The sequence below is a fragment of the Canis lupus genome, chromosome 21, assembly GCF_048164855.1.
Source record: "Canis lupus baileyi chromosome 21, mCanLup2.hap1, whole genome shotgun sequence".
Taxonomy (NCBI): Eukaryota; Metazoa; Chordata; class Mammalia; order Carnivora; family Canidae; genus Canis; species Canis lupus.
The window spans coordinates 9,739,780-9,754,498 of NC_132858.1; the positions used below are offsets into that span (position 1 = coordinate 9,739,780).

At 63.5% G+C, this 14,719-nt stretch overlaps 1 protein-coding gene across 2 annotated transcripts in view; it reads right to left on the minus strand.

Moving 5' to 3' along the window:
* KCNQ1 (potassium voltage-gated channel subfamily Q member 1) overlaps nt 1-827 on the minus strand; it is a 323,097-nt gene extending 322,270 nt beyond the window's left edge. For both annotated transcript variants that reach the window (XM_072790382.1, XM_072790381.1), the window contains exon 1: nt 432-827. In XM_072790382.1, coding sequence (XP_072646483.1) covers nt 432-811 — 380 coding nt within the window. In that variant the 5' untranslated portion in view covers nt 812-827. The remainder of the gene's footprint in view (nt 1-431) is intronic.
* Between the last annotated feature and the right edge of the window lie 13,892 nt (nt 828-14,719).

The following is a 14,719-nucleotide window of genomic DNA, read 5'->3' on the forward strand; positions in this document are numbered from 1 at the left end:
CCCAAGGGCAAGCTCCCCCTGGTGCACGTCCTTTCCCAGAAGGATTAACACCTGGACCGTCCTTCCAAGGAGGCGTGCAGCCAACTTCTGGGTTGGGGCAGCCTCCCCCTGCCCCGCCCCGCCACATGCCTGGGCAGAGCCAGCGGGGAGCTCCCCGCCCCCCCCCACCCCCCCCCCCCCCGCCAGCCACCCCAGGGTCGGACACCCCCCTCCAGGGTCAGACCCACACCCGCCCTGAACTTCAAGGGACAGGCTCCTCAGAGTGGCTGTTGGCCCCATTAACCTCTTCTTCCCTCTTGGCCTCTCTGAGTGGCAGCTGGCACGGTCCCCGCGGCAGCAGGTGGCACGAGACAGGGTCCGTCCCCGCGCCGCACCCCCCACCCCAGCCCGCGGGAAGCCCCGTGCCCCGCCCGCGCCGGGGCCAGACTCACACTGCGAAGTGGTAGACGAAGCACTTCCAGCCGGTGGGACGCTCGAGGAAGTTGTAGACGCGGCCCTGGATGTGGGTGCGCGCGAGGAGCGGGCGGCGCGCGCTGTAGATGGAGACGCGCGGGTCCAGGCTCACGGGCGGCCGCGCAGCAAGGTCGGCGGCGCTCGGGGGCGCGGCGGGGGACGGGGGCGGCGCGGACCCCGGGGCGCCGGGCGGCGCGATGGGTGCGTAGAGCGCTCCGCCCGCCGGGCCGCCCTCCGCCAGCTCCAGCGAGAAGGGACACTTCTTGGCCAGGCCCGCGCTGCCCCGCCGGGAGCCCGGCAGGCGGCCGCAGCCCCAGCGCTTCTTGTCGGGCCTGGGCGGGGAGGAGGCCGCGGCCATGGCCAGGCTGGGCCCGCGGGGGGCCGGCGGCGGCGGCACCGGGAGCTGTGGCGAGGGCAGGCGCCGGGGGCGCAGTGCGGGCGGCCGGCGCTGCCAGCCGGGGCGTGGGGGCGGGGCCGGAGGGGGTGGTGGCCGCGGGCCGGTCCCCGGGGATGGCGCGCCCCGCCCCTGGCCAGACGCCCCGCCCGGACCAACCGGCGCTCCGGGCGCCCTAGCCCGCGGGCCTGCGCCCACCTGCTGCTCCCGCCCTTTCGCCTCTGCTTGCTCCCCCCGCCCGGCCCCGCGCCTTCCGCGCCTCGGCTCTGCCCCGTGTGCGCCCACGTGCGCGCCCCGCCACCCACGCCCACCTGCTACTCAGGAGCCCCCAGCTGAGCCGAGGAGGAAGGCCAGGGGCACAGGTGCAGCTGCTGCAGACCGCCCTGCCCCGGCAGGAGAGCAGACAGGGTAGGGCACCATAACCCACTTCACCGGAGAGAGGCTGGGATAATGGGGAGAAGGCGGCACCCTAGGGCACCCACAGACTGACCCTCTTGACACCAGGGGGCGGCCTGTTAGCTCCTCCAACACTTTGACCACCCTCTTCCCTGTGCCCGCCCACTGTGGGTGGGGAAAAATGCGGTCTGGTCAGTGCCCACTAGGGGCCATCCACCCCAGGAGGCAAACCTGGGCCATTGTGGGTCAGGGACAGCCATAGGAGCCCTGCCCATGGGCGATGTGGGGCCTACTGGAGGTGGCCGGTCGGGGGTGTAGGCAGGGTTTGATTACGGGGCAGGTCATGGCAAGGTGTTTTTGAGGTCCTGGGGACATGCAGAATGGATGTCTTGTCCTCCTCGAGCTCTGCCCTGGGCTTGACACTGCATCCCAGGGATTTCCCCGGATGCCAGGGGCAGGGTGTATAGAGGTGGGATGGGATCAGGTTTGCGAGGTCTTGCACACTGCCTCTGGTCATTTTCTGGGCTGGCATTTGGTTCCCTGCATGCTGGGGTGCAGGAGTTGGGGGTGCTGAATAAACAGCCTCTCTCGGGACATTGACGGGGCAGAGGGATAACCGCCCGGCCATCGTTCAAGGGACAGGTCACTTACCAGACACTTCCCAGGTCTTCACTGAGCACCCCAGGCTGATTTATTTCATGTACCCCTCAACCATGAGAAAACCAGCTTCCATTGGATAGAGCGAAATTCTGGCCCTTCACTCCCCACACCTGGGATGGTGCCCACACGCAGCCACCTGTTGGTATTTGCAGAAAAAGGAACGCAGTGGGTCCCAGCCCGCTCCAGGGAACTGGGGAGACTCCAGGGCCCCTGAGGCCAGGAAACCTTTCTGGGAAGCACAGCAGCGCGGCTACAAACCCACAAACCGGCAGGCAGCCAGCAAGAGTCTGCGTCCACAGAGCCCCAGGGGACAGGCGGGGCCCACCGCTGGCATTCACTCAATACTTTCTGAATGAATGCACCAGGAACAAGCCCTGTCTGCACATCCACATCCCAACCCAAAGGGGGAAGATGATCTGTTAGTGGGTGGTGTTGGGACAATCAGAGAGCTGTGGAGGAAGGAAAGAAAATAAAACAAAAAGTGTGGGTCCACCTCACATGCACACACAGGAATGGGTTTGGAAGGCTTAGATATAAAAGTCCAGGTGGGGTCACATGGATTCTGTAAGACAGTCTTGGGGAATTCCGCAACCACTTGAAGGCCGGGAGGGAACTTGCATCCTACTGTGCTTGAAATCGAGACAATAGCTGAAATTAGCAAAGTCAAAAAGACCAATGGGCCCCCGGAAAGAGTCTTTACAACTTACCTGGCAGGTAAAGGATTAACAGCACCGACTTGTTCAAGACATTGAAAATCAGATAGGCAATGGCAGGCGGCCTAGGACGCGAGAGTTCACAGCTTAGGGGAGCTTGTGATCTTTGCACTTATGAAAAAGTGAGCGACGTCACTGCTAACGCGAAAAATGCAAATTAAAAGTACAGGCCGATACCATTGCCCCCCTATCTGATTGGAGGGCATCCAGACATTTGACGGCCACGGCCACACATCCCGCAGGTCCCGCAGGCAAGGCCCCTGGGGAGGGGGGTGGGGGACGGTGCTTCGGCATTGCCAGCGGCAGGGTCCCCGGGTGCACTTAGCAAATGGCCCAGTAGACCCTTCGGGTTAGTTCCACTCCCAGGAACGACCCAAAGACCGGGGAAAATAGGAAGTGACACATGCTGTGCTCCTCTCCTCAGAAAACATCACAGACAACAAGAATATCCCTCCCGGGAGCTGCCCCGTGCTCAGGCACAGCCACACAAGGTCGCCTGCGGTCAGCATTTTCGCCGGCGTTCCTAGGACCGAGGATCCCAAGGAACCGCGTTGTCACTAACAACCTCCGTGTTGTTACTCTGGGATTGTGTACATGATGTTAGACCCCTTAGGAGCGAAGATTTTGAGCATGAGAGATATGGAAGGATGAAACCAGGGAAGTACGGAGCAATCCTTAAATCTGAATCAGGAACACGGGAGTAAAGCACTGGGCTCTTTTATCTGAAAACAAAATTACTCTCCGTCCACCAAAAAGTTTCAGGAAGGGCCCACCCACAGAAGGACGACCAGAGCAGGGGAAAGAACCATGCAGTAAAAGACATCCCATATCTTAAAAAAAACATTCATTCATGACGATGCCACAGAGAATCCTCTTGACCTTTTGCTGGTTGCTAGGGCTCATTATTCTGAAAGTGGGTCTGGAAGGGCCGGTGGCCTGGCTCCTGCCCGCCCCGTTGGCACTGGTCTTCAGGGGGAAGCAGCACAGGTGCTGGAGGTGTGCACTGCACTACTTCCTCCTGCTGTTGTGGGTTGTGTGATGTCGGGAATGGCTTTGAAGCAGTCGGCAGGGTGGGGTGGGGAGTCCGGGCAGAGATTAGACCCAACTGCCTCTGAATTGGCCATTGTTGAGCTGGCCGCTGACTGAGGTCACAACATGACCAACTTTACTTTTTTATATGTCTCCTTATTTTTAAAATTTTAACAGGTCACCACTCAAGCACCTGGGGAGGCTTTTCAGAGGCCAAGGTGGGGGGAGAAAGTGAGGGGCACTCAGGGAGCCCTGAGCCACACAGGTTTCCACTCTGGGGGCCCTGGGCTGTGGCAGGGGGACTCTGGGGTGCATAGGAGGCTGGCCGGGGTCCAGGGGCGGGGGGGTTGCTGCTGAGAGCTCCCTGCAAGCTCTGAGGAGCTGGTGGCTGCCTGAGGGGAGGACCCAGGACCTGGGCTGGTGGGTGGGAGCTGGGGCAGTGGGGCGGAGCTGGGCGTGCAGGCATAGCGAATGGGGCTGGGACGCACTGGGCTCAGGTGAGGAAAGACCCAGGGTCAGGGTGAGGCCAGGGCCAGCCCTCGGGAGCAGGAAGTACCAGCTTACCAGGCCCCCTCTGGAATGCCCCTCCCGCCCACAGCCCCCTCCCCAGGCTGAGCCCTGCACTCAGCTTCCCTCCGTGGCCTCCGCACCCTGCAACCCACCCCACATTCTTTCCCTGGGGCCGGAGGGCTGTCAACATTTGGGTAAACTGAGGCTGGTCACAGGGTATGGGGCTGCCACAAGGTCTATGGGCCAGGGGTGCGGCACCAGAGGCTCCTGCCTGGCTACCTTCTTTGGCAGGACTTCTGATTCGGCACCCCCACACTCCCCCGTCCTTGCTGAGCACCGGCTGCATGCCCCGAATGCTGTTCATGTTCAGCCTGGCATGCTGTTCAGGCAGGGATAGTGCTCTCCTGGGGGTTGGAGTGGGTGGGGGGGGGGCAGAAAACAGAAGGAGCCAGAGGAGGGAGAGGGAAGGCTACTGAGGGTGACCCCCAGGGAGGGTCCAAGGGGAGCGTCCACACAGAGTCGCTCCCAGGGCCCTCCTCAGCCACTGTGAGAAGTAGCTGCATGCAGTAGGTGCTCAGTACGGAATGGTTAAATGCCTAAGCCCCTGGAGGGGGGTTTGAGGAGGCAGGTGCCACCAGTTCCTCTTCCTCAAGTTCACAAGTCTGTTGAAGGGGTCCTTGGGGGCAGGACCGCAGCCCTGCGGAGCTCGACTGTGCTGCCCCAGCCCCATGCGCACACTGTGCTCCCTGGTGGCCCACGGGGGCTCTGGTGGCCCCTCTGCCCCAGACGCTGGCCTGCCCGTGCCCATAGTCCAGGATGGCACCCGAGCAGTGGCCTCCAGCGGCTGGACGCAGAGTTGCCCTGGGCTCCCAGAGCAGACACAGACGCGCAGGCGGGGGTGCTAGGTAGGGCCCGGGATCGGCATTCCTCCCACGCGGGGACACGGAGATCCCCAGTTTGGGCAGCGTACCAGGCCAAAGGCTGGGAGTCCCTCCGCTCGGAGTTGACCATGTCTCTCCCGCTCAGGGGATCCGTGAGTGTTGCTCCGCAGAGTTGACTGGCTCTAATTGTGCCCAGCTTGGGGTGCAGGAGGCCTCACCCTGGTGGGGCTCCCAGCGGGCAGACTGAGCTGGACCTGCCAGCCCCGCACAGCCCCCTGCCCTTTCCCCTCCATTCACCGCCCCGCTCCTTTCCAAAGCACTGGGCTGGGTGCTGTGCATTTGCGTGTGCGTGAGTGTGCACGCATGTTATGGTGCACCCGGGGAGGCATGTATCACACCTATGTGCATGCATGGCACATACATGTGCATGTGTACCCGCACAAGCCCTTTCATGACCAGAGAGGGACTGGAGAGACCCTGCCCGCACCCCTAAGAAGGGGGAATAGGAGGAAAGATGCTCAACAGAGAAGCCAGCCCAGGACAGAGATGGGGCCAGGAGTCACCTGCTGGCAGGGTCCCACCTGCGGACCACACACCCGCACTCGGCCCTCCCTGTCCAGGACACAGAGTCCTGCCCGGCATCCCGTGGGTGAGTGGGGAGCTCCCCCAGTGTTTTCTCTGGTCTGAGAGGTTAGGTCATCTGACATCACTGCTCCAGTTCGGGGAGTTCCCAGACAGCTACCGCCCACAGGCAGCCTCTCCACATGCTTGCTGCTTGCCGGGGCCACTGGGACTGGCTTTGCACCTGGAGGTTCAGCTTCAGAAGGGTGTCGTGGCCATGCCGCAGGAACCCTTGGGTCCCCTCTTGTCCCCCTGCCAGCCTGTGAGCCTCACCCTCCTTCCACATGAATGACCTAGGGACCAGCCCTGAGAATCCAAAGTCCTGGTGATGAGGGTCCAAGGTAGCTGGAGCCTGGCAGGGCACCCCCACAGAAGCCCTGGATACAGTCCCTCGAGATGAAGTCGGTTTGGGATGTGAGGTCAGCTCCCAGCTGGCAGGGCCACCTGGTAATACCTTTGCTGGGAATTTGGACCAACTGCTTGCAAAATCAAGACCCGACTCTACGTTAGCCAGCCTGTCCAGCTGTTGTAAGGATGTGTGGTCTGGTGCCCTTTGGTGAAATCACCCCCAAAATATGCCCCCTCAGACACGCACCCTAATCCTTCACTTTCCTGTGGGAGCTGGTAGGGTGAAGTCAGGGGCTCTCTAAGCAGGTGGGGCCCTGGGAGGCACATGGCTGCCCAGCACCGCCGGGGGCCTGACATGCCCCACTTATGATGACCAAGACTTGGCCCTCACAGGGCACCCACCCAGAAGAGTGGCCCACGCCCACTCCACCTGGCCTCACTGACCATGCTGGGGCAGCAGGTGGCTGCACTTGGGGAGCATCTGATACACTATCAGGCCCTTCCTGGCTGGACACATAGGTGGGTGCCCCTGGCCACGTGGAGAATGGAGGGCAGGAGTCCTGGAGTGGGTGGTCTATCCCCAACCCTTCAAGGCCTTGGGGTAGTTTCCTGGCCTGGGTCCTGTCCACTTGGCTGGTGCTGCTGGCTTGGCACTTCAGCCAACAGGCAGGCCCTCTGGGCCAGTCTCAGAGCCAGAGCCAGCCTGGGCCTCGGCCAAGAGTGGACTCGGAGAGGGCAGGTGTGCAGGTCAGGCCACGGGCTGGCAGGGAGGCCAGGATGTCACAGCCCAGAGCAAAATGGGGTGAACAAAGGAGGAAGAGTCAGGGATGAGTCAGCCAACATGCTGGTATTTATTGGGTGCCTACTGAGTTCCCAGCCTTGCTTGGCTACAGTGTGGGGGAAACCAGATGAGCGGAAGGCCAGGCCTCACTATGGGGGATCGTGATTTTGTCTGAGATACACAGACTGAGGAGAGAAAGGAGCCACACGGGAACCTCACAGGCTGTGCACAGTGCCCCCCCTCAGCCCCTCCCCACCCCACCCCCCACCCGCCCCGGCTACCCAGAGCCTGTGACAGAGCCATCCTCACTGGCAGGGCAGGTGGGCACCCTGAGGGCTGAGGCTGACTCATTTGTGTCTGTGAGTCCAGGTGCCCGAGGGGAGGTAGCAAATGGTGAGTGGGTGGCCAGAGGAAGGAGTGGATACATGGTGGGCGGGTGGATGGCTGGAGGGATGGGCAGATGGACGGATGGGTGGATGGCAGTTGGAGAGTGGATGCACTGAAGGGTTAGTGAGAAAGTGGATGGATGGATGGATGGTTGGATGGATGGATACACAGATGCATGAACCATGATGGTGGGGAGATGGATGGATGGACAGGTGGACAGACAGCTGGATGGACAGATGGATGGATGGATACGTGGATGGATGGAGATGGGTAGGTGAGTAGATGGACAGATGGATGGACGGATACTTGGATGGATGGATACACAGATACATGAAGCATGATGGGTGGGGAGATGGATGGATGGGCAGATGGACAGACGGACAGATGGATGGATATGTGGATGGAGGGGCCAGTGGTTGGATGGAGGTGGGGAGGTGGATGGATGGTGGGTAGATGGACCACCCCTCCCTCAGTTACTCACACAAATGTTACCTTTGCGATGAGGTCGCCCCTGACTCACCCTCAACCACCAGTTCTCCCCTGTTCTTTCCACAGCCGTTTAAATAATTTCTTTCTTTTATTTGGTTCTGATAGGTTTCATTGTTCATTGTCCATGTCTTGCCTGACGCCAAGGACGGTGTGGGCACATGGAGTTGCTCAATACTTGTGTTTGGTGACAGAAGGGGCGGAAGGGTGATGCAAGGCTGGGACGAGTGGGTGGGCGCCCTGGGGGGCCAAGAGGGTGGGGAGGGTGTCCACGGAGGCCTGCCTTTAGTAAGCCCTGCAGACCCCAGGGAAGGGAGAATTGTTTTCTTGGCCTCCTCAGGAGCCAAGAGGAAGGAGATGAGGGGGCAGCCGAGGCCTGGCAGGTGTACCCTGACCCGATGCCCATCCCCTGGAGCTCCAGCTGCACCTGCAGGATGAGACCCGTGTGTCCATGTCTGTACACCCACAAGCACACATGCGCATGTACCCCAGTCCCTTCACCGCACACTCGCTCCCTGGGGCTTAGGGGCTCCAGGGAATCCGGGGACACCCACCTCTGGTCTGAACATGCTCTTGGCCCCACAGGCTCCGCAGGTGGTGGTATCACGTCCTCACCTCCTTCGGGTCCAAGCCCCTTGGTTGTTAAGGGAGGAGGGTTATCCCATAGCCTCACTGCCCCTCACACATGTACACATGCAGAGGAGACACGGTCAGAGCACACCAGCATGTGCGGGAGCCCCTTCCTTGGGGCCAGCGCTTCCCTGGGCCTGGTGACACCTGCTCTGGATGGTCTGCGTGGAAGGGCCGCCCCACATGCTGGAGGAGACACTCCTTTGTTTGCAATTCTGGGTCTGAGCGCTGAGCACCCCGGTGGGGTGGGGGGGGCGTGTCTCCTTCCTGCAGCTCCAGGAGGCTCCCGAGACTAGATGGCGGGAAGCAGAGGGCAGGAGCCTCAGCTGGACCCCCTCGGTGTCCATCCCTGCATCTGTGCCAGGTCGACGCCCCCTTCTAGGGTTCACAGCACCTGCAGGTGCTGCCCGTGAGGCCAGAGGCCAGAGGCCCTGCTGCCACCCTCTGTCCCTTCCTGGTCCTTGCTTCTGGGGACAAAGGCAACAGACAAGGATCCACCTGCCAGACACGAGATCCTGGGCTGAGATCCTGAAGGTCACTCAGGAGTGTGGTGGATGGGGCCGTGGGGATGCGGACCCCCAGGGCAGCTTTGCACCCATGGGTGCCGTGGTGGGACACGGCACCCATGGGTGGTGCTGGGGCTGGTGGGGCTGCAGACCCAGGAGTGTGGGGAGCCTGGGGGTCTGGGCTGCTCGGCAGGAGTGACCCTTAAACCCACTGAGCTCTTGGCCTCCCCTCTGGGCATTGGATCAGCCCAGTGGCTGTGGTTGGTGGCCCTGCCCTGAAGAACCTGCTCTGCCCTCTCCACCTGGGAGTGGCCAGAGGGGGCATCCCCCTGAGGACCAGGGTAGGCCCCTTCCTGTCCGAGGACCCCTGAGTCTGGACCTCATGCAGACCTGAGGCAGGCTTAGGGTCAGAGGAGACCCAGGGCTCTGCGGCTCCTGGCGTTCCTGCCACAGGACAAAGGAGCAAAGGTGGCCCATGGGCTGCCAATCTTCCCACAAATTAAACCCTGCAAGGCAGCCAGTGGGCAGGGGCAGGGCTGCCCACCTAGGGCCACAGGACAGCTGGAGCCCACTCTCGGCCTCCCTCCCAGGCCTTAGCTGTGCCTCTGTGGGTCTCTGAGGTCAGCCTACATTCTGGGTTGGGTCTGCTGTTCCAGGGACAGTGGCCTGGGGGCTGGTCCCCCTCCCTGCTGACATGGAAGTGTCACATGAGCGCACTCCCAGGCATCACACGCGGTGCTGGTCCCAGGGCAGCTGTAGCAAAGGTGAGGGAGGCCCGCTCACGCACACACACACACCCCTGCATGCTCCCTCGGTCACCCACTCGTTCATCTGTTCCCCCAACAGCTGTGGTATGAGCCTGGGAGGCACCAGTGGCCTCAGGGGCCGGCAGCTTCGAGGAGGAAGCAGACCAGCAGCAAACAAATACATGGAAAGTCGCTCCAGAGGGCCAGGTTCCCTGGAGAATAACTCCAGGAAGCCCAGAAGAGACCTGGGCAGGACCCCGGGCTGGTGGGGCAGGGGCGAGGGAGTCCAGATTCCTGGAGAGAGGGAGGTGGGCAACGGGCGGGGCGGGGAGGGCAGGGCCACAGCTGGTTTGGGGTCTGTTGTGACAAGAGGGAGCCATGGATGGGTTGTAGGTGGGAGAGTAGCTGGGGGTGACTGGGGATGGGTGTCCAGGAGGCAGAGGTAGAGGGCGGGAGGGGAGCACGGGCAGGGAGGCCAAGGCTGCCCCACCCCACAGGCTGGAGAGTCTGGGGAGACCCCCTCACTCTGCACACGCCCCCGATACAGCAGGACCCACAGTGGGCCCAGGGCCCAGGCTGTCAGGCCCTCGGCCCCCGCCTGACCGGGGCTGCAGGCCGGCCCCCTGCACACGGCCTGCGCGGAAGCTGGTGCACAGGCTCAGGCCCCAGGGCCTGTGGTTCACGTACGGGGCCCTTATCTCCTGAGGGGCCTCAGCGAGCCCCTCTCCTCCCTGGGTGGGCGCCTGGTGAGGCTGCAGCTGTGCCCAAACCCTGACCTGAGCCCTCGTGTCCAGGGGCAGAGCTGGCTTCCGCCACCCTGACCGCCTCCACGCACCCCGACTCCAGGCACAGTCCTGGGGCGCCCCCTGGTGGCCGATGGGCCAGACCAGAGACCCTGGGGTCCCAGAGGGCAGGGCCTGGATGCTGTCCCCACCCCTCCGAGGGTGTAGGGAATGAGGGGTCCCCGGGAGGTAGTCCGGGGGGAGGGGCTACTGAAGTGTCACCCAGGCTCTGCTTTCAGGTGTGACCCACAAGTTCCAGAAGCTGGACGGTTCAGGTGCCCATTTTCAGAGAAACTGATGCCCCAGAGTGGTTAAGGAGCCTGAAGGATGCTCAGGGCATGAGCCCAGGCCTCGGGTTGTGGACAGCACCGCCAGTCACGAACCCCGACACCCCATCCTGCCCCAGGTGGAGACAGTCGTGATGTGCCGCCTTCCCAGGACCACGCACTCTGGACACGCCTGTATTGGCCGTACACTCTGGTACCTTTGCTGCCAGGGCTGGAGATTCTGCCTCAGTTTCCCCAGTTGGGATTTGTGGGCTAGGATTTCTGGGGCTGGAGAGAAATGCAGTTATGTTGGGTGGGACACGGACCAGACTCAGCCCCTGGCCACACGTGGAGGGCGTGACGCCAGCAGGGTGGTCTCACAGCCACCCCTCGTGGGGTCACCTCCTGGAACTCGGCAACGAGCGTGCCTTGGGGGCCGTTGGGTCACCGGGGCTGGGAAAGCCTGGCCCTTGGCGCCTGGTGGCTTTGGCCACAGCAGGCCTGTGGGTCCCCCGTGACCAGATCAGGTGGTGGCTTCGTCGGTCATGGCATTGGCTGCCTGGGTGCAGGGGTGGTGGGCGGGGAGGGGGAGGAGCAGGGAGGTGGCTGCGGGCGCCCTGAGGGTGGGCAGCCTCCACTCTGCTCGCTGGCCAGCAGCTGCATGTCGGGGCGCCGGGGAGGAAGCGGGCAGGTAGGTGCCCTGGGCTGCCAGCCTCCGGTGGGAGCAGGAGCAGGGCGCCCCTCCCAGGTGGGTCGGGTAGGTGCTGCGGGAGGGGCTGGGCTCCGATCTGCAGCCCCGAGGGAATCCTGCCTCTCTGTGGGGGAGGCAGGGGCTTGGGGAAGGGGCCACCCCTCCGCCCCAGGCCCAGAGCTGGTGCTCACGGTGGGTCCCAGCAGAGGGGTGGCTCCCCCAGGCCCTGGGTCCTGGACTTCGGGGCGGCATCTGCCCAAACAGCCAGCACAGGAGGTGGGGGCTTGGAGCCGGTGCCTGTCCTGGTGGGGGGAGGCTTGCCCGTAATGCCCTCTCCCCGATCCGCACCCCTTACCCCCATCCCAGGGGTCCCACATCCTCACGGGCGGACAGAGGGACCCGGCACTGACCGCTGGCCTGCAGAGCTCGCTGTGGGAATGGTCGGTGCCTTCTCATGGCTGCTCCCTTCCTGCATCTCAAGGAGGAAGCGAGGAGCCCAGAGAACCTGAGGGGCTTGCCCAGGGTCACCCAGCTGGGGTGAGGGGAGCAGGATGGGGCCCCTGGGGCCTGGCTGCCATTTCCCTGATGGCCTCTGAGATGGGGTGGCCATTTGTCCTCCCATGAGAGCCCCCGGTACCTTTGCTGCCAGGGCTGGAGATTTTTGCCTCAGTTTCCCCAGTCAGGATTTGTGGGCTAGGATTCCAACCAGGGCTCATATAGGACGCCCCCCAGCTTCCCCTCCAGGAACAAGGAGGGCATTGAAGACCAAGACACCTGCTCATGCAAATCCTGCTTGTTTGCATACCCTTCCCACTTAGTGGCCCCATTTGCCTGGCCTCTGGCGCCATGCCACCCCCAGTGCCCGGCACAACGCCCGGACACCCCCTCGGTCCCAGGCTGGAGTGTGGGGCGAGCGGTAGCGGCTGTGGTCCCAGGGATGACGAGGCTGGTGCTCCACACTCCTGCTCAGGACCACCTGTCCCGTCAGTGAGGAATTCCAGGGGCCGCCCACTGCCGTCCCCGCCAGGTCCCCGTCCCCGGCCTGGCCAGCCTGCGGCTCATGGAGCTTGAGCGTGTCACTGTTGTCCAGGCCCCAAACCCCCAAAGGCTCCCACTCCCTGGGCAGGGAGGCACATCCGGCCATGTCCCTCCTGCTCACAGGGCATGTGTCCAGAGGTGGCGAGTGATGACCCTACAGCTGGCATGACAGGTCCCTGGTGGGAGTGAGGGTCATTCCCAGACAGCAGCCCTGCAGTCCCTGTCCTGTCCCCACCACCCCCCAGCAGGGCATACGCACGCCCCACCTTGCCACCTGTACTTTGGGGTAGAACTTCCCCCAGGACCTCAGACTGTGACTCATCTGGAAATAGGGTCTTTGCAGGTGTCACTAGTTAATGTGAGGTCATGGTGGGTAGAGTAGGCCCTTATCCAGCGACCAGTGTCCCTGTGAGATGAGGGACATGTGGGCAGAGAGACACGTGAAAGACCACAGAAGGACGGAGGCAGAGGCTGGAGTCCCCGGGAGCCCCGGGAGCCAGAGGGGCAGACAGGACCCTCCCCGAAGCCTCTAGAGGGAGCGCAGCCCCGTGGCATGTGGCTTTCGGACTTCTGGCTCTGGAGCAGGGAGCAAAGGACGTCACCCGCCACCCTGCCTGGTCACAGCCCCCACTCACCCAGGGCCCAGACCCCAGCCTCCTATTAGAGGTTGCTAACCTCCTGGAAAGGGCCCAGGTTCCTGCTCTGGGGGTGGGAAGCCAGGAGGATTTGCATCACTCCCCGCCCCCCCAGGGCTGTCACTACCGAGTATCACCAGAGCCTCAGGAGGCACAGCCAGGCCTAGACGCAGGGTGGGATGGGGGGTGCTGGCTCTGGCCTGGGGTCTGGGGGTCACCAGCAAGGCTCTGGCCTCAGCTCCTTGCCTCTGCGTTGATGGCTGCAGGGTGTCCCGGGGGCCTAACCCGTGTCCCCACGGCCCATCTCCCAGTTGGGCTGTCACGGGGCCACGCCCTCTCGGAGGAGCATGCGGAGGGCCTGCCTTGCTTCTTCCAGCTTCTGGGGTTCCCGCCTCTGCTGCGGGGTCACGTGGGCTTCTCCCCTTTCCTGATGAGGGCACCGGGCACTGCGTTAGGGGCCACCCAACGAGCTCATCTCAAATCCGTCTGCAGAGAGCTTGTGTCCACAGGAGGCCCCGCTCATGGGTGCCGGGGTCAGGACTTGGACGTGTCCTTCTAGGAGACACAGCGGGAATGGCCACAGGGATGCAGGTCCCTGTCGTCCTGTGGGGTCCTGCCCATCTCCGTCTGTCCCCTCTTGTGAACATGGGTGGCGCCTCCCTGAGAAACAGAGGGTGGCTTGATGGGGGAAGGGGATTTTACCAAAGGCTCTTCCCATCGGGGTTGGGGTGGGGGGCAGGGAGGCGGGGGGCACGGGGCCGGGGGGTGCCGTGGAGAAGCTGTGGACGCAGCTCAGTGGGAGGGGATCTGCCCACAGCCTGCCTGGACAGGTGGCCCTGGAGCCGAGGGTGGCCGGGACACAGGGCTTACCCGGGTGGGTGTCGAAGGGGCAAGGCTTCTTGAGGGCCCTGGAACCTAGGGCCCTTGGGCTCTGGGGAGACCCCTGCCCTGCAGGCTCACCCCTGCCCTGAGCATGCAAAGAGAACTGGCTGGAGCAGGGCAGCTGGGGGAGACCTGGGGCTGCTAGCAGCCAGGTGGGCCACTGGGACCCAGCTCCTCATCACCTGGGCTGGCTGTGGGCCCCCAGCCCTCGGTCCCTGGCGGGTGGGGTAGGGTGGGGCTGACGTGCCCAACCCGCCGGGGATAATCAGGGGCGCAGTGCTGGGCACCGAACCTGGCAGCTGGCCAGGGAGGGGCAGTAAACTTGATGGGAAGAGCCTGTGTGGGATGCCTCCCCCTACCCCAGGCCTCCTGGCAGGGGGGGCTGGTCTGTCTCCCCCATGCCCATGCAATCTTCCCCAGGCCCCCACGGTCCCCTGCACCTGAGCTGTGTGCACCTGCCCGACTGCCTCACCTGCCAGTCCCCTCTCTGCCCAGGCACACCCGGGATGCCCATCCCCATCCTGGGCCAGTGGGCGTGTGGGGCAGGGGGGCTGCATGTCTGGAAGCCCATGAGACTTTCTGGCTCTCTAGGACATCCCCCACCAAAGCCCCTGCAGGAGTGGTGACGGGAGTGGCCGGCTTGAGGTGCCCAGGGCGGGGTGAGTAGCAGGACCCGGAGGGAGCCAAGTAGAGCGGCCGGGATGCACCCACCTGGGGAGGGGAGGTGAAGGAGACTCCTGCACCTGCAGCCAGCTGCTGAAGGGGGCCGCGTGGACGTGGCTCAGGCAGGGCTAGCTGCTGGGGTGGGCACTGGGCAGACCCCGCGTCAGTGCCCCCCAATCCCCACCAGTGTGGCAGCAGGGGGAGCTCCCTCGGGAAGGCAG